The sequence below is a fragment of the Chiloscyllium plagiosum genome, unplaced genomic scaffold (genome assembly GCF_037043375.1).
Source record: "Chiloscyllium plagiosum isolate Xiang-an unplaced genomic scaffold, Cpla_swu_hap1 HiC_scaffold_43, whole genome shotgun sequence".
Classification (NCBI taxonomy): domain Eukaryota; kingdom Metazoa; phylum Chordata; class Chondrichthyes; order Orectolobiformes; family Hemiscylliidae; genus Chiloscyllium; species Chiloscyllium plagiosum.
In genome coordinates this window covers 8,360,930-8,379,813 of record NW_028270181.1, presented here as the reverse complement: position 1 = coordinate 8,379,813, position 18,884 = coordinate 8,360,930, and the positions used below count along the sequence as shown (strand labels likewise).

The window sequence follows — 18,884 nt, the reverse complement described above, 5'->3', positions numbered from 1 at the left end:
TTGGTCCATATCCTTCTAAACTCTTCCTACTTATGTGCCCATTCAGGTGTCTTTTAAATACTGCAATTGTACCAGCCTCCACCACTTCCTTTGGCAGTTCGTTCTATACATGCACCATCTTCTGTGTGAAAAAGTTGCCCCTTCAGTCCCTTTTAAATCTTTACCTTCTCACTTAAACTTATGCTCTCTAGTTTTTGACTCCCCCACCCCAACGAACAGACATTATCTATTTACTCTATCCATGCCTTTATAATGACTTTATAAACCTCTATAAGGTCACCCCTCAGCCTCTGACCCTCCAGAGAAAATAGCACCAGCCTATTCAGCCACTCTCTATAGCTCAAACCCTCCAAGCCTGGCAACATCCTTGTAAATCTTTTCTGAACCCTTCGTGACCTGACCAATGTCCTATATAGCCACAACATGACATCCCAACTCCTTTACTCAATGCACTAACCAATAAAGGCAAGCATACCAAACGCCTTCTTCACTATCCTAACTACCTGCAACTTCACTTTCAAGGAACTATGAACCTCCATTCCAAGGTCTCTTTGTTCAGCAGCACTCCCCCAGGACCTTACAAGTCCTGCCCTCTTTTGCCTTTCCAAAATGCAGCATCTCACATTTATCTAAATTAAACTCCATCTGCCATTCCTCAGCCCATTGGCCCATCTGATCAAGATCCCATTGTAATCGGTGGTAACCTTCTTCGCTGTCCAATTTTGGTGTCATCTGCAAACTTACTAACCATAACTCATATAAATAACTTGGATGTGAACATAGAAGTGACGAAAAGCATTGATCCTTGCAGCACATCCCCAAAGGGCACAGGCCTCCAGTCTGAAAAGCAATCCTTCACCACCTCCCTCTGACTTCTACCTATGTACCAGTTCTGCTGTATCCAAATGGCTAGTTGTCCCTGATTCCATGCGATCTAACCTTCCTAACCAGTCTATTATGAAGAACCTTGTCAAACGCCTTACTTAAGTCCACATAGATCACGTCCACCGTTCTGCTCTCATCAATCCTCTTTATTACTTCTTCAAAAAAAAAACAATCACGTTAGTGAGACAATTTCCCACACATAAAGCCTTAAAATGCACAGAATGCATTTAATGGATAGAAGTGATTCATCAAGTCCAACACTGAGGCACTGAAATGTGCAAACATTGTCAAGAGTATAATTGTTAAATATATCAAAAATTGTAACAACTAATAGTTGCTTAAATATTTCAATGAAATTCAATGTAACTGGATTTAATTGCTTAAGTTGTGTGCATTGCTATTCAGTCTATATAATACAAAAGATGATCAACTCCAATTGTATATTTTTCAATGATTCAGGTTTCTAATCACAGAATCCCCATAGTGTGGAAGCAGGCCATTTGGCCCAGAGACCACAGCAACCCTCCAAAGAGCATCGCACCCAGACCCAGCCCCTCCCTATAATGCTTCCATTCCCCATGGCTACACCTCCTTGGAAACTAGGGGCAGTTTAACAAGACCAATCCACCTAACCTGTACATGTTTGGACTGTGGGAGGAAACACATGCAGACACAGGGAGAATGCCTGTGTGGAATGAGCAGAGTTGCCCAAGGCTAGAATTGAACCCAGGTTTCTGGCACTGTGAGGCAGCAGAGTCACCTTGCTGCCTGTAATTAACTTAATTCCTTTGTGGGTGGACTTTGGGAAATGATTTTAACATTATTTAACATTAACATTATTTACCTGAATATTGCCAGCATTCTTTTGAAACAACCATCCTCAAACTTCAAGAAATTAAAGTTATAAAGTAGAAATTTATGTAGATTTTAGCAACATTCCCTTACCTCATTTCAGATTTTCTATATTCTGATAGAGCTCCCATATCCCGCAGTCTGATTTGACTTGAAGACAACAGGGACTTATTCAGTTTGGTTTTTAAAAAGGAAATCTATTCTGGGAAAATACCAAGCGTAAAACACTTTTTAAACACAAATCTCAGGATGTATCTTTTAAAATAAGCACATAATGCTCTGATGATGCCAATGATTTCAATAGGATCCATATCAATAATGCCTTAATGCAGTGATCACTTTGTGATAATCTCCTATATCCCCTGTTATACATAGAAGACACCTATTCCGGTTTATAAATGTTATAGAAGAAAAGTCTGATACAATGAACATTTGTTGGGTTTTACAGCTACTTCATTAATACCTGACCAAGCACATAAATCAAATGAGAAAGAAATAGTTTCTACGCAGCAAACAATCCGACAAATACACCAATTGAAAAATTTCAGGATGGCTGCTGACTTTCGGTCCATTCCTTGATTAGTTGATGTGCTACAGCCCACGGTGGTGGGATCCAAAATGGAACATCTCCCATTTCTTTCTTGGTGGGCATCCGCTTACGTTTTAAAGCTTCCGTTAGCTCCTTAGCATCAAACCAGCGAGCAGCCTCAAGCTCCGAGTGGTTCAGGTCAATCTAGTCATAATCAAATGAAAGTCAGCAATTTGGAAATTACAGCACTGGTAGTGAAACACTTGTCAGATATAACAGTAATACTGGAACCTCTTAACGTAAGGAAATCAAGGCTCTATCGCAATTCTGCAACTGGTTAAAGGTTAGAAACAACTGAAAACTAGCTCGTTAGCAATTTGTCTGCGTTAACAACTAATGGCTGTTTTACACAAAGAGATTGTGATGATTGCCTGACAAGGGAAAGACCAACTTCTCCACAGTGAACAACGGGAGTTTCAAAGAGTTTGGGAATTCAGCGTTAGCATCTCTCTTTGGCTGCTTGTTATGTTCAAAACATCCACTTGGTTAAAGAGTTCAACTGTAAATCCTTTTTTATATCCGGTGTAAAGATTAAATGATAGGCAAGATAGGCAAGAATAAGGATGAGTAAGAAATTTCTGGTCTTGTTGACAATGCACAAATCCTGAGAATGAACAAAATTGATTTAGTACATTTTAGCTGATTTCACTTAGAAATAAAAGACAATTTTTCCCTTGCCTTCCTAAATCAGGATGTGTTGACCAATTCCAAGGCATTATCACATTTTATGTGGAGAATAACATTCTGACATCAATCCGAGGTTTGTTTGGATTAGTTTAGACATGGCTTTTAGAACCAAGGTCTGGCACCAGCAAATTCTGCAGCAAGGGCTGCTCCTTTTAATTTGGATAAAGCGCAATAGGGGAATCGTAGAAACAGCTTTGCTTGACATCCAGTTCCTGTTACTTCTGACCTTGGAGTACTCTCCATATACTTTGGGTAACAAAAATGGAAAATACTCAATTCCTCATACTATCGTTAACACGCTTTAGAAGGTTATTGAATAAAAATAAAGAGGTTGGATCTGCAATACTTATTTTTTTTCTAAGAAAAGAGGATTAGAGTATCTTTAAAAAAAGTGTGCAATGAGTATTGATATAGATATTTTCATTGGACATGATGGTGTTAGCATTTGTTCAGTGACTAACAACTTTCACTTCTCAGTCAGAAACGTCTAGTACAGGTTCCACAAACGTGAGCACCAGATTTTAGCTGGATAATATGGATCCTAAGGGAACGCTTCATTGTTAGAAGGGCTGTATACACTTGGGTAGAGTTAAAGATCCCACAGGTTAAAAAAAAAGGACTGCAGATGCTGGAAGCCAGAGTCTAAGGTGTAGGTTTGCTCACTGAGCTGTAGGTTTGATATCCAGACATTTCATTACCTGGCTAGGTAACATCATCAGTGGCGACCTCCAAGTGAAGTGAAGCGGTTGTCTCCTGCTTTCTATTTATATTTTTCTCCTGGATGGGGTTCCAGGGGTTTGTGGTGATGCCATTTCCTGTTTGTTTTCTGAGGGGGTTGATAGATGGCATCTAGATCTGTGTGTTTGTTTGTGGCGTTGTGGTTGGAGTGCCAGGCCTCTAGAAATTCTCTGGCATGTCTTTGCTTAGCCTGTCCCAGGATAGATGTGTTGTTCCAGTCGAAATGGTGGTTTTTTTCAGCCGTGTGTAGATAAAAATAGAAAGCAGGAGACAACAGCTTCGCTTCATTTGGAGGTCGCCACTGATGATGTTACCTAGCCAGGTAATGAAACGTCTGGATATCAAGCCTACAGCTCAGCGAGCAAACCTACACCCTAAACCTCAACCTGAGCTACGAACCTTCACAAACCTTGCAAAAACCAGAGTCTAGATTAGAGTGGTGCTGGAAAAGTTGAGGCAGCAACTGAGGAGCAGGAAAATCGACGTTTCGGGCAAAAGCCCTTCATCAGGAAATGATCCTTAAAGATCCCACAGACCTGTTTTGAAAAAAAATGCAAGATCGCGCTGGTGTCCTGGCCAATATTTATCTTTCAACCAACAACATTCAAACAGATTAACAGACTCTTATCAAATTTTCTAGATGCACCATAGGAAGCATTCTAACCGGATGCATCACGGCTTGGTATGGCAACTGCTCTGCCCAGGACTGTAAGAAACTACAGAGAGTTGTGGACATAGCACAGTCCATCATACAAGCCAAATTTCCATCCATTGACTCCATCTATAGTTCTTGCTGCCTTAGGAAGGCAGCCAACACGGTCACAAAGTCCCCTCCCATCCTGGTTAAAATCTCTTCTAACTTCTTCCATCAAAACCAACAGATTATAGAACAGCTTCTTCCTTTGTTACTAGACTTCTGAATAGACCTCAAATTTCAAACTCAATGCTGACCTCACACTTTGTGCAGCTTCTCTGCAGTTAGAACATAATATTCCTTCCCCTGTTCTATTACCCGGATGCACTTTTTATTGTATGACCTGCCTGTACTGCATGCAAAACAAACATTTCACTGTACCGCGGTACGTGTGACAAGAATAAATCAAATCAAGCTTATCCAGTAAGTATAGCATTGCTGTTTTTAGAGAGCTTGCTGTGCACAAATTGCTCACCGCATTTCCTACAAGTGGCTATAGTCCAGTAGAAATTAATTTCTTGAGATTGTGAGGATAAATAGAAACAAGTCTTTCTTTTAAAAGAAAGAAACTGGCAAAGTTATGCTGCACTGAACCCACACACCTTTCTATTGCAAAACGCTCTTTGCAGCTTTTAGAGCGAGGCACTAAGTGGGGACAGAACAAGACAAATAGAGTCAACGTTAACCACTTCTGTTATCTGCTACCTTTTTTTTGTTTTACAGGACAAGAATGGCAAAGTCACTGGATGCGGTGTCCAGTCCAGCAGCAGAGACAGGGCAAGATGAAAGAATACAAAATAACCAAATAAACTAGATATTTCCTATAATTATTTTCATTTTCCTCATATCTTTGATCAGGACACTAATTTGCAGAATCTTATCTACCATCGGCCTGTTTTCTCTGCTCTCCACAAGTCTGACACAACTTACCTTGTTCTGCCCTGGTTGCACCATTGCATGGCAAGCAATCATCAGTGAGCTGTTGGGAAAGGGCCAGTGCTGAGATGCAGAATACTCTAGGGAGGATACATTCAAACCAACTTCTTCGGCAACCTCCCGTTGCACTGAGTCCTCCACAGTCTCCCCTGGGAAAAGAGGAGAAAATATTTAAGAATCCACACTTTGCGAGGAAAACAAATTTGTTGTGAATCAGTCTGAATGTATGATTGATACACAATACCATGCCTGTCAAATTGGCAAAGTGCCTCTTGCCTACAAAAAAAAGAGTGAAAATACACCTTTGCCACTCTCTAGTACCTTTACTGTGTGTCAGCAATTGTACAGGTCCTTGGTTTGGTGGCCTACCTGTGCAATGATTTATGATGGATGGGATTAGGGACAATGAGGCAACTAGGGGAAGTATGAAACTCTCCATCTTATCTGTTACACTTTCATGCCTATGTCAGAATCTGAATCAAAGTGTGCCACATCTTTGTGGTGAATGTGGTGTTTATGGACTTCAGCAAGGCATTTGATACGGATCTCCATGGTAGGCTCGTTCAGAAGAATTTAGCTGTCTGGATACAGAATTGGCTGGTCGACAGAAGATAGCGAGTGATAGCGGAAGGAAAGTATTCTGCCTGGAAGTCAGTGGTGAGTGGTGTTCCACAGCGCTCTGCTCTTGGGCCTCTACTCTTTGTAATTTTTATTAATGACTTGGATGAGGAGATTGAAGGATGGGTTAGCAAGTTTGCAGACTACAAACTTTGGAGGTGTCACGGACAGTATAGAGGACTGTTGTAGGCTGCAGCGTGACATTGACAGGATGCAGCGATGGGCTGAGAGGTGGCAGATTGAGTTCAACCTGGATAAATGCAAAGTGATGCATTTTGGAAGGTTAAACTTGAAAGTTGAGTACAGGATTAAAAGAGGATTCTTGGCAGTGTGGAGGAACAGCGGGATTTTGGTGTGTAGGTACATAGATCCCTTAAAATTGCCACCCAAGTGGACAGGGTTGTTAAGAAAGCATATGGTGTTTTAGCTTTCATTAACAGGGGGATTGAGTTTAAGAGCCGTGAGATCTTGTTGCATCTCTATAAAACTTTGGTTAGACCGCACTTGGAATACCGTGTCCAGTTCTGGTCACCCTATTATAGGAAAGATGTGGATGCTTTGGAGAGGGTTCAGAGGAGGTTTACCAGGATGCTGCCTGGAATGGAGGGCTTATCTTACGAAGAGAGGTTGACTGAGCTCGGACATTTTTCATTGGAAAAAAGGAAGAGAGGGGTTCTAATTGAGGTGTACAAGATAATGAAAGGCATAGATAGAATTGATAGCCAGAGACTTTTTCCCAGGGCAGAAATTGTTAACATGAGGGGTCATAGTTTTAAGCTGTTTGGAGGAAAGTGTAAAGGGGATGTCAGAGGTCGGTTCTTTACACAGAGAGTTGTGGGAACAAGAAATGCGTTGCCAGCAGCCATTGTGGAAGTGAGGTCATTGGGGATATTTAACAGACTGCTGAACATGCATATGGTCACAGAAATTTGAGGGTTTGTACATTAGGTTTACCTTACATAAGGAAAAATGGTCAGCACAACATCGTGGGCTGAAGGGCCTGTTCTGTGCTGTACTGTTCTACGTTCTATGTTCTATTTCTGGAATTGTGTACCAATATAGTGAATCTTTGAACATTTACCTATGCTTTTTTGGTTTTCACTTTCTCTTCTTGATCTCTGCACTTTATTGTTTATCTTTTCATTCTGTCTCCCTCTTTTGTAGGCCAACCTCTCTTCTCAACCTCACCATTGAGATTTCCTTTTCTCACAATGGCAAAAAAACTATAGGGTTGCAGCTTTCAAAAATGAGTTTGGAATAGGAAGTATAATTCCAAAATTTATGGATGACATCAAATTAGAACTGTAGGGAATATCAAGGAAAGCTGTGATGGAAGTGCAAGACGACATTAATAAACTTGAGGTATTAATACACTTTTAAGAGTGGATGTGTTTTTGAGAATGAATTTCAATACAGTCAAGTGTGAACTGTTACATTTTGGTAACAAAAGGACACACTAACGCTTAGATTATGAGTTCAAATTAGGTAGGTGAAATGGGATTTTGGGGTGCAGATGAATTAATTACAAAAAAAAAATCATTGTGGGTTAATTAAGGTCATAAATACCCAAGAATTTGTTTATACATAGACATAGGGACAGAATGAGAAAGCAGTAAAGCAACGTTAAACTTGTACTGAACCTTGTCTAGACTACAGCTGGAATAATGTGAATAGATGTAGTATCTGTGATGTGGAAAGGGTAATAGAGACATTATAGAAATAGTAATTTTAAAAATCACTAGAATGACACCTGAAATAAGGGAACATACTTATCTAGAAAGACTGAAGATGCTTTCTTTTCTTGGAACGAGAAGTCAGAGGATGACCACATGGATTATAAAGAGGTTTGAGAAAGTAGAAATATTTTCATTCATTTAAGAGAACATGTTCTAACTTGTAGTAATACCAAATACACGAGTGCTAAATATGAAAGTGAACATGAAATTCAATACAGAATTCTGCAGAAACCTCTATACCAACTATTTGAATAATGAACTACAACAAGGAGTAATTGCTTTGAATGGCATTAATGGACTACTCAAGGAGAAGCTAGATAAACACCTTGATGGGGGAAATGGACAGAACGATGTGGCAACAGGGTGCAATACAGTGGGGTAGTAGCTGAAGGAGTTGGCTCTGAGCACAAACATCAGAAAATTCCAGTTTATGGACCTGTTGGGTCAACGTCCTACATCCGTATTATGATTCTGTGCTTGCCTTCTCCCCATCAGCCACAATTTTTCCATCTCAAGTATACTGCCAGACAAAGAGAGAAGTGAGAAAGCAGGCAATCCGCACACAAGGAGACTGTCTTCATGGATCACCTTATTGAGTTTCCTTACAAAAGGCTATTGGACATTTTCAGGTGTAATAGTAACAAAAGCCCATCCATGTGGTTACATTTCACAGTAAAAACAAATTGAATACCTTTTATTTGCACAACATTACAGTGATACTTCGAGTAATGTACAAGAAAGGCTAATTACCAATATCACAGAATCCAGCCAGGGCACTGTACATTCCAGGGGGAAATAACTTCTGACGTGCCAGCAGGCAGTGTGCTCCATCAGACACCAGCACAATAATTACAGGAGACACCTGGTAATAAAGAAATAGAGTGTGATTGGGCAGCAGGAAGGCTGCAGATGTTGCAGCAATTGTTGACTTCGCTTTTTTGTTTAATTAGTAATAACCACTCATAATAACAGCTACTCTTCTGATAATCTGAGCGACTGCAATTAGTAGAAATAGGTAGGGTGAGTGTCACTAACATCAGGCAAAAAGGAACGAAGTTGCAAAAGACTCTGTGCTGTACTTTGAAAACCATTAACTTAGGCTAAGCAATGAAATTAGTATACAATTACAGAGAGCCCGGGCACAAAAAGATAAATGGGACACAGCGAGAAAATGGAATATTTTATCCAAAATAGGAAGATGAAGGAAGAATTATTAAGACCATAAAAAAAAGGAACAGGAGTAGGCCATTCAGCCCCTTGAGACTGCTTCACCATTCTATAGGATCATGACTGGTCCAACGTTCCTCACTTCCCCATAACCCTTGATTCCATTACTTATCAAGAATCCATCTCAGCCTTAAAAACACACATGGACTCTGCTCCTACAGCTCTCTGTGGCAAGGAGATCCAAAGAATCTCAACCCTCCTTATCCCAGTCTATAATTAGCACTCCTTAATTCTGCGATTATGCCCTCTGGTCTTAAGACTCTCCATGAGGGAAAACATCTTCTCAACAGTTATGCTGAGAAACCCCTTAAGAGTCCTGTATGTCTCAATGAGGTCACCGCTCATTCTTCTAAACTCCAATGAGTAGAGTCTCAACCGGTTTAAGTTTTGCTCATAACCTAATCCCTCCATACCAGGATTCATCAGAGTGAACCGTCTCTGAACTGCCTCCAATGAAATAATGTATTTTCTTAAACAGAGGGACCAAAATTGCTCATAGTACTCCAGGTGAGGTCTCACCAGTACTTTGTATGGTTGGAGTAAGACACTCCTTGAAATAAAGCTGGAAAAGTGCAGCAGGTCAGGCAGCATCCAAGGAGCAGGAGAATAGACGTTTCGGGCATGAGCCCTTCTTCAGGAATTGAAGGGCTCATGCCCAAAACGTCGATTCTCCTGCTCCTTGGATGTTGCCTGACCTGCTGCGCTTTTCCAGCAACACATTTTCAGCTCTGATCTCCAGCATCCGCAGTCCTCACTTTCTCCTTGAAATAAAGGTCAACATTCCATTAGTCTTCCAGACAATACAAGTGCTTGCTTTCTTGCAAGATACCAAAGTCTGTTTGGGTGATGCAGCTTTCTGCATTTTTTTTTACAATTAAATAATTCTGTCCTTTTGTTCTTCCTTCCAAAACAAACAACATTGAATATTCCCACTTTTATACTCCATTTACCAATTTTTTCCCCAATTAAATCAATCAATGAATAATCTTTCTGCAAGCCACTTGTATCCCTCTCAGAACCTTCCTCTCAACCTATTTTTGTGTCATCGCAAATTTGGTTACAATACATTTGCTTCCTTTCTCCAAGTCATTAATATATATTGTAAACAATTCAGTCCCAGCACTGATCCCTGTGGAATTGCACTGGTCACAGATCGCCAACCTGAACAAGAACCCCTTATCCCCACTCACTGTTTCCTACCCATTAGCCAATTCTCCATCGATACCATCAACACCACAGATTCTTAACTTATGACTTAAGTTTTTGGTGAGGTACCGTCTATGCCAGAGAAAAAGTTAGTTAAATGTTAATTAGATTCTTGCTATAATGCTTACCTGCGGGTAGTAGGTTATTTCTTCTGAGCTACAGATACGTTTACTGCCTGACATATTCTTGTGTGTCCGACGTCCAGTTCTACTGCAATAGAGATGTGTGCTGTGCCAGCGGAGAAGACCCTGTGCCTAAAATATATTCGTTATTGTCTTGACATTTCCAGACAGTCTGATCTGATGTACAAGCACAGTCCGAAACCACAGAACATGCAATGCAAAATCCAAAGAAGTCATTCCTAAAATGTACAGCAACGCTGAAAAAAGCAGGCAGAAAACATTTGCTAATATTTTATAACAGAGACCAATACTGAAAACTGGCCATTAGGAAGGAAAGAGTCTTACATTATAATTTTCCCATCAATAGATACACTGATAATTGCTTTAATTAAAAAAACATGCTAAATTGTGATGATACAAATAAAACAATCGATAACAATTATTAATTAAAATGAAAATATAGTACAAGATTATAAAAGGATTGCATATTTATGAACATTTCATTATACAAATAAAATCAACATGCTATAATAAAGAATGATTCATCGGACTATTTTCGATTTACCACCTCTGTAGCAATGTTTAATGTTACTAATTTGTATTTATACAGCGAAAATAAAACAGAATGAAATCACCAAAAGTTAAAAATTCCTGAATTGTATAAAAGGAAAATGCGTTATCACTGTGCTAATATGGTGTGAATCACTGGCTAAGGGTGAACTGAACCAGAATGTGTGGGATGGGGGTGCATAGTGGGTATTACTGGACTAATAATCCAGAAACCAGGACTAATAACCAAGAGACGAGTTCAAATCCCATCAGAGCACTGTGTGAATTAAATCCAGTTAATGAAATAAATCTGGAGTAGAAAGTTATTAAAAACAACAGTAACCATGAAACTACTAGATTGTCATAAAGACCCATCTAGTTCTCTCATGTCCTTTAGAAAGGAAAACTGCCACTCTTACCCAGTCTGGTCTACATATGACTCCAGATCCACAACAATGTGGTTGACTGTTAACTGTCCTCCGAACTGGCTGAGCATGCCACTCAGTTAGCTCACTATCACCCTCTTGGACAAGCAGGTTTCAGGAATAAATGTAAGCCTTTCCAGTGATGTGCATAACTGGAAAGTTTAAACCTGGGTTTTGGTCTCAGAATTTTAGGATGTGCACGTGGGAGACCCCACATCAAATAAGTTGTGGGAGCCCATTTTACAGCTGCAGAAAGTGAGAACACCACTGATATTTTTGTTTTCTTCCAGATTTTCCACAAGATATAGGCATTTATTGACCATCCCCAATTGCCCTGAGAAGGTGATCATGTGTTGTCTTCTTGAATTGATGCAGACCATTTGGTGCAGATACCTCCACGTAGGTTCAGAAGCTCCAAGGTTTTGGCAGTGAAGAAATGGCAATATAGTGCCAAATCAGGATGGTGTGTGGTTTGTCATTCTCTCACATGGATGTGTTTGTAAGCCAGCAAAATATCTAAATCTGATATGCACTCTTGAATGGAAATAACAAGTGGAAACTTTTTTACTTTCTAAACAAAAAACATGCTGTCAAAGATTTTCAAATTGCACCTACCAGGACAACTTCAAGAATTCCAGACTTCAAAGGGTACAACACATTATACTGCATGAGAGAAGGGTGCTGATTGGTTGGCAAATCAAATCCAATTGGTCAAGGCATTGTCATGGAAAATGCACTAGGGAACTTCTTATTTTCAAAATTTGCCAATGTGTGTGTTCTACCTTTGACAGTAAAGGTGCATCCTTTCCATCCAAGAGGAAGAAGGCTTTCCGTAAATCAACAAATGTTCCCTTCAGAACCGATTCGGTTCTGGCTTTTTCAATTTTACCTGAAGTTAAAAGCGTAAATTAGAACATTATCTGTCATCAACTGTGTTAATGGAAATAGCATTTTAAGAGTTCCATATTTTTTTCCTAATCTTTTCTAAGTAATTATGTTTTAAAAACACTAGTATTTCAGGCTGTCGGGTCAGCAAGAGCAGAATGGCTTATTTCTGCTCCTAATTCATTAGAAGCTCAAACCTCAAGGACAGTTGAGAGGGGCTTTGAAACAAATGTACAACCAAATAGAGATTCCATGCATTCATAGACTTTGATGAACAAAATACCAGTGGGGCAGCCACAGTATTTTGACAAGGAATAGGAAGAAAACATGCATTTTGACGGAGGAGACCTGGGCAAGAGGGTCAATTCCAACACAGAAGAACAAACTGCAGATGCACATCATAAAATGAGACTACGTTCAGTACATCCAGCCTTTGCTGGCTCTTTGAAAGAGCTGTTCAATTACAACCACCCCTTGCTCTTTCCCTAGACTTTTGCCATTCTCTTCATTTAGTACTTATCCTACATACTTTGAAAGTTGCTTTCGCATCTGCTTTCATCACCTTTTCAAGTAAGGTCTCTTTGTATGTGGAGAAGGAACAGAGTTGCAAGAAAATGAGGAGTAAATTCATTTGCCCTATTCTGATTCAAACAATGTATACTGCAAACCTGCAGTTATTTAAGAAAAACATCCTTACAATGTGAGTCAATGTAAAGTAGATATGTGTTTAACTCCAAATGCATTGCTCACTGTACTGCAATAAAGGTGTACACTTTATGTTGCTGTCAGTGTTGCCCTTTGTAAGATAGTTACATTCATTTTGAATACAGATACTTGCATGATAGTCTTACCTAGATCTAGGGCAAATTGTGGCACACGACTCTCTGTACAGCCAATCAGCACTGACTGTTCCTTATACTTCTCCTTCTGATCCAGTATGTGGAGAATGCCATTCAGTTCTGGAAGAGAAGATGACCTTATTTAAAATAGCACAGTTTCTAGGAATGTAGGATCAGGAATAAGCCGCTGAGCATGCTCCACTATTTAATATGGCCGTGACTGATTCTACACTTATCCACTCTATCCCCATCAATCTTTATTATGAGAAATCTATAAGCTTCTCCACTAAATATACTCAAAGACTGAGCTTTCACAGAATTTCTGGGGTACAGACTTTCAAAGATTAACCTCCCTCTGGGTAAAACAAAATCATCTCGGTCCTGAAGAGCATTTCCCTTATATTTAAAATTGTGCTCCTGATTCTAAACTCACTAGCCAGGTGAAACACCTTACCTGCCTCCACCCGGAATCTTCCTGCAAATATTTTGTATGTTTGATTAGATTAGATTACTTACAGTGTGGAAACAGGCCCTTTGACCCAACAAGTCCATACCGACCCACCGAAGCGCAATCCGCCCAGACCCATTCCCCTACATTTACCCCTGCCCCTAACACTACAGGCAATTTAGCATGGCCAATTCACCTGACCTGCACATTTTTTTGGACTGTGGGAGGAAACCGAAGCACCCGGAGAAACCCACGCAGACACTGGGAGAATGTACAAACTCCACACAGTCAGTCGCTTGAGGCGGGAACTGAACCTGGGTCTCTGGCGCTGTGAGGCAGCAGTGCTAACCACTGTACCACCGTGCCGTTTTCAATGAGGTCACCTCTCATTCTTAATAAGATAACCCCCGCAGGTCAGCAATCAGTTGGGTGAACATTCTAAACTTCCTTTTATTTAAGAAAGGACATTATTAATTATATCAGAAACCAAATTAATACAGAGAAGGATTTGAAAGATTCTGCTTACTCAGATTTTTTAACAAGTATACAATAATTTTTTGTATGACATTTGGACACCTCCTACATTGTTTTATTAAGAGATAAGAAATAATTTGAGCTATAGGGAGAGGCTGAAATGCTGGGGCTATTTTTCCCTGGAACGTCAGAGGCTGAGGGGTGACCTTACAGAGCTTTATAAAATCGTGAGGGCATGGATAGGGTAAATAACCACAGTCTTTTTCCCTGTCTGGGGGGGGGGTCCAAAACTATGAAGGGTCTGCTTCTATGCTATATAACTCCATGACACTAAAACTCTCCTATTTAGGACACTGTAATAAACAACTTCTGAGCAAGTTATTTATACAAGAGATCACCATTGTTTTAATTGGATTATAGTCTCTTAAAGATCACACTCTAACATTCATTTCCAACTTAAAAAAAATAAACAAAGGATTGACATAAACCCCTTGTGCCTTCTGTTCTACGGCATTCATACCTGAGGCCATCACAAACGGTGCCATATACTTGCTCTCACTCCTTTGCAACAAGGGTGAGAAACTGTGAAAGAGAAGAAATACTCCAGAGCTCAGCGCTTTCCGGCAGGCTTCATCATCCTCCTTCAGTTCAAGCAAGTAGCTGTGTTCCAAAACAATATTTCCATGATAGTTAATCTATGTTTCAGAGGTGCATTGAAAAATCTGCACACGCAAGAGCTATTAATGACTTGACATATGCTATAGCTGCTGATGTAACATGGCATTTTTGCCAAACTTTCAAAAAAGTGTGCATTTTTGAGCAGACTGCATTGCCGTCGGCTTTAAATCAGCAGCGCTCCTAAAGCTTGTACTTCCAAATAAACCTGTTGGACTATAATTGTGTTGAGAGATTTTTAACTTCATCACCTTTAAAGATATCGGATGTATTCTCAAGATAATCCATAAAATTTCCAGACAGAATACACAGGGGAAAACAGTAAGATCTTGTTTGGTAATACAGGAGCACTGATGGGGGGACATTGTTTAGCAGCTCTGCTCTTGGTTGGAAATGAATGTGACATGAAGGATAAACAAAAGCCAAGTATTGTGGATGCTGGAGATCAGTAATCAAAACAAAGTGGAGAAATTCAATAAATCTGGCAGCATCTGTGCAGAGGGAAACTGAGTTAACATTAAGTCCAATATAATTCTTCAAAGGAGAGTTATAGAGCCATAGAGATGTACAGCATGGAAACAGACCCTTCGGTCCAACTGGTCCATGCCGACCAGATATCCCAACCCAATCTAGTCCCACCTGCCAGCACCCGGCCCATATCCCTCCAAACCCTTCCTATTCATATACCCATCCAAATCCTCCAACCCTGGCAACGTCCTTGTAAATCTTTTCTGAACCCTTTCAAGTTTCACAATATCTTTCCGATAGGAAGGAGACCAGAACTGCACACAATATTTCAACAGTGGCCTAACCAATGTCCAACAGCCGGAACATGACCTCCCAACTCTTGTACTCAAATACTCTGACCAATAAAGGAAAGCATACCAAACACCACCTTCACTATCCTAGTTACCTGCGACTCCACTTTCAAGGAGCTAATCAGAGTCAAAACATTAACCCTTTCTCCCTCCACAGATGCTGTCAGATCTGTTGAGTTTCTTCTGCATTTTTGGTTTTTATTTTATAAAATGAAAGATAATCTTCTGCGGGAAAGAAAATAGAAACAAAATTGGACAAAATTGGGCTGCACAATGGCTCAGTGGTTAGCACTGCTGCCTCAATGCCAGGGATCCGGGTTCAATTCCCACCTCAGGCAACTGTCTGTGTGGAGTTTGCACATTCTCCTAGTGTCTGCGTGGGTTTCCTCTGGTTGCTCCGGTTTCCTCCCACTGTCCAAAGGTGTGCAGGTTAGGTGAATTGGCAGTGCTAAAGTGCCCGTAGTGTTAGGTGCAGGGGTAAATGTAGGGGAATGGTTCTGGTTGCTCTTCGGAGGGTCGGTGTGGACTTGTTGGGCTGAAGGGCCTGTTTCCACACTGTAGGGAGTCTAATCTAAATCTAAAACCCAGAAAACCATCTGTACGTGTGATCATCATGAACATATGCCATTATTTATGAGCATGAACGCATTCTAAATGCAATTTAAAATTTGACTGGAGATTCAGGACCTGAGTGTAACTGCAATGGAAAAACGTTTGTACGAGTACAATTTGGAATTGACCAATACTTTTTGGTTGATAGTGACAGCATTTTGTTTTGTGTGTGCTGTACACTTTCTTTGTCTGGGACAGCCCAATGTTGATATTGCAACTAAACATGGAACAGCACTCTTTTTTCCTATTGAATTATCTTCACTGGAAAATAAGTAAACATACTTGAAATAAGTAAACAAAAGGGCAAAGAGGGAACATTTATAGTCGGTATTCCTCTTAAATGGGTTTTGCATGTAAAATTAATCATTTATAGATTCATAGAGATATACAGCACTGAAACAGATGCCTCAGTCCAACTCGTCCATGTTGACCAGATATCCTAACCTAATCTTGTCCCATTTGCCAAAACTTGGCCCATACCCTTCTAAATCCTTCCTATTCATATACCCATCCAGATGCCTTTAAAATGTTGTAATTTTATAGCCCTGAACACCCTCTGGCAGCTCATTCCATACACGCAGCACCCTCTGCATGAAAAAGTTGCCCCTTAGGTCCCTTGTATATCTTTCCCCTCTCACCCCAAACCTATGCCCTCTAGTTCTGAACTCCCCTACTCCAGGGAAAAGACCTTGCCTATTTATCCTCTCCACGCCCCTCCTGATACAATTAACCTCTATAAGGTCACCTCTCAGTCTCTGAAGCTCCAGGAGACCATGGGTGATTTACTGGTGGCGGTCAATAGATGAAAAAAAGCAGGTGATTGGGTGATGGGCAAAAAATAAAACTTTTTTTGTAACAGCACTTCTGGACATTTAAACAAGAACTGGCAACACTCACCGCATCCGACTGACGTAACTTGAAACCAATCTGCAGGATATTTGCATGGCCGGTGTAGTGAAATGCTTCAAAAAGACAGGCATAACTTTCAGTTCACAGCTCCAGCTTCGAGTTTGTCACTAAGGTCGACCCATCCCTTCTCACCAATCAGCAACATAACCTGTCAGGAAATAGATTGGCATTAAATGCCATACACAAACAGCCCTCCATAACTATTAAAGAAAGGGGTGAAAGGATGATCAGGGGAAGACGGCAGGGGGTGGGGAGGGGAGATATCAGACCGGGGGGAAGACGTCAGACTGGGGTGGGTGGGGGGGGGAGGGAGAGATATCAGACTGGGGGGGTTGGAGAGATATCAGACTGGGGGGGGGGGGGGGGGGGAAAGAAGAGATACAGTCTGGGTTGTGGGCAGGGGGGCGAGAGGAGAGGGGGGGGACGAGGAGAGGGGGGGGACGAGGAGAGGGGGGGGACGAGGAGAGGGGGGGGACGAGGAGAGGGGGGGGACGAGGAGAGGGGGGGGACGAGGAGAGGGGGGGGACGAGGAGAGGGGGGGGACGAGGAGAGGGGGGGGACGAGGAGAGGGGGGGGACGAGGAGAGGGGGGGGACGAGGAGAGGGGGGGGACGAGGAGAGGGGGGGGACGAGGAGAGGGGGGGGACGAGGAGAGGGGGGGACGAGGAGAGGGGGGGACGAGGAGAGGGGGGGGGACGAGGAGAGGGGGGGGGACGAGGAGAGGGGGGGACGAGGAGAGGGGGGGACGAGGAGAGGGGGGGACGAGGGACGAGGGGGGGAGGCGGGACGAGGGGGGGAGGCGAGGGGGGGAGGCGAGGGGGGGAGGCGATGGCAAAGGGGGGGTGGGGGTGGCAAAGGGGGGGTGGGGGTGGCAAAGGGGGGGTGGGGGGGCCGTGGCGAAGGGGGGCAGGGGCGAGGGCGAAGGGGGGCAGGGGACGAGGGGGGCAGGGGACGGGGGCGAGGAGGGGGGGCAAGGGGAGGAGGTGGCATGGGGGGGAGGGGGAGGGGGGGGGAGAGGGGGAGGGGGGGAGAGGGGGGAGAGGGGGGAGAGGGGAGAGGGGGGAGAGGGGGGAGAGGGGGGAGGGGGGGGGGAGAGGGGAGGGGGAGGGGGTGGCAGAGGGGGGGAGGGGGTGGCAAAGGGGGGGGTGGGGGTGGCAAAGGGGAGGTGGGGGAGCCGTGGCGAAGGGGGGCAGGGGCGAGGGCGAAGGGGGGCGAGGGCGAAGGGGGGCGAGGGCGAAGGGGGGGCGAGGGCGAAGGGGGGCGAGGGCGAAGGGGGGCAGGGGACAGGGGCGAGGAGGGGGGGCAAGGGGAGGAGGTGGCATGGGGGGGGAGGGGGAGGGGGAGGGGGGGGAGGGAGGGGGAGGGAGGGGGAGGGAGGGGGAGGGGGGGAGGGAGGGAGGGGGAGATGGGGAGGGAGGGGGAGAGGGGGAGGGAGGGGGAGATGGGGGCATGAGGGGGGCGGGGACGTAGTTGGGGAGTAAGTGCCAAGGCCTCGCAGTGTAGGAGCCGGAGCCGCTTCTAACAAACAAACCTCACAGCAGCCTCGGTCCCTTTCGGATTCTTTTTACCGAAACGTCCCGTTTTGAGCCTCGGGTCCAACGATAAAACTGCAGCCGTTACCCGGGACAACGGAGCGCCCTTGTTTCCCGCTCGCTGTCGAAGAGGGGGAGAGCGCGACAAGATGGGTTCCCCTAAACTCGTCAGTTTAACCAACCCAACACCATAATGCGATGTTTAAAAATTGGCGGCTTCATCTTTTAACAACACGTACGTCGTTAGCTTTGCTCATACTGTCAAGTTGTGGCGATATACATGTTCACAGCGCCTCTCGATGGCCGGAGGTCACATTGACCGCTGTCGCCTCGCAGCGCCCCCGATGGCCGGAGGTCACATTGACCGCTGTCGCCTCGCAGCGCCCCCGATGGCCGGAGGTCACATTGACCGCTGTCGCCTCGCAGCGC

The 18,884-nt window shown here is 43.1% G+C and overlaps 1 protein-coding gene across 1 annotated transcript; it reads right to left on the bottom strand.

The window, feature by feature from the left end:
- Nucleotides 1–1,016: 1,016 nt before the first annotated feature.
- On the bottom strand, nucleotides 1,017–18,718 carry nudt13 (nudix (nucleoside diphosphate linked moiety X)-type motif 13). Its single transcript, XM_043679111.2, has 9 exons — nucleotides 18,455–18,718; nucleotides 16,913–17,072; nucleotides 14,431–14,570; nucleotides 13,001–13,108; nucleotides 12,047–12,153; nucleotides 10,297–10,422; nucleotides 8,486–8,597; nucleotides 5,376–5,530; nucleotides 1,017–2,470 (listed from the first exon to the last, which is right to left on the bottom strand). The coding sequence occupies exons 2-9, from the start codon at nucleotides 16,993–16,995 to the stop codon at nucleotides 2,282–2,284; spliced, it is 1,020 nt and encodes a 339-aa protein (XP_043535046.2). The 5' UTR covers nucleotides 16,996–17,072; nucleotides 18,455–18,718; the 3' UTR covers nucleotides 1,017–2,281.
- Nucleotides 18,719–18,884: the final 166 nt, after the last annotated feature.

What these genes read in the sequence shown, in the direction of transcription:
- nudt13 (XM_043679111.2), bottom strand. Translation starts at nt 16,995, where the DNA reads ATGCCTGTCTTTTTGAAGCATTTCACTACACCGGCCATGCAAATATCC. An exon ending in ACAATTTGCCCTAGATCTAG is followed by an intron (nt 12,154 to 13,000) that starts GTAAGACTATCA and finishes TTTTAACTTCAG; the next exon opens with GTAAAATTGAAAAAGCCAGA. An exon ending in GGCTGGATTCTGTGATATTG is followed by an intron (nt 5,531 to 8,485) that starts GTAATTAGCCTT and finishes CTCTTTTCCCAG; the next exon opens with GGGAGACTGTGGAGGACTCA.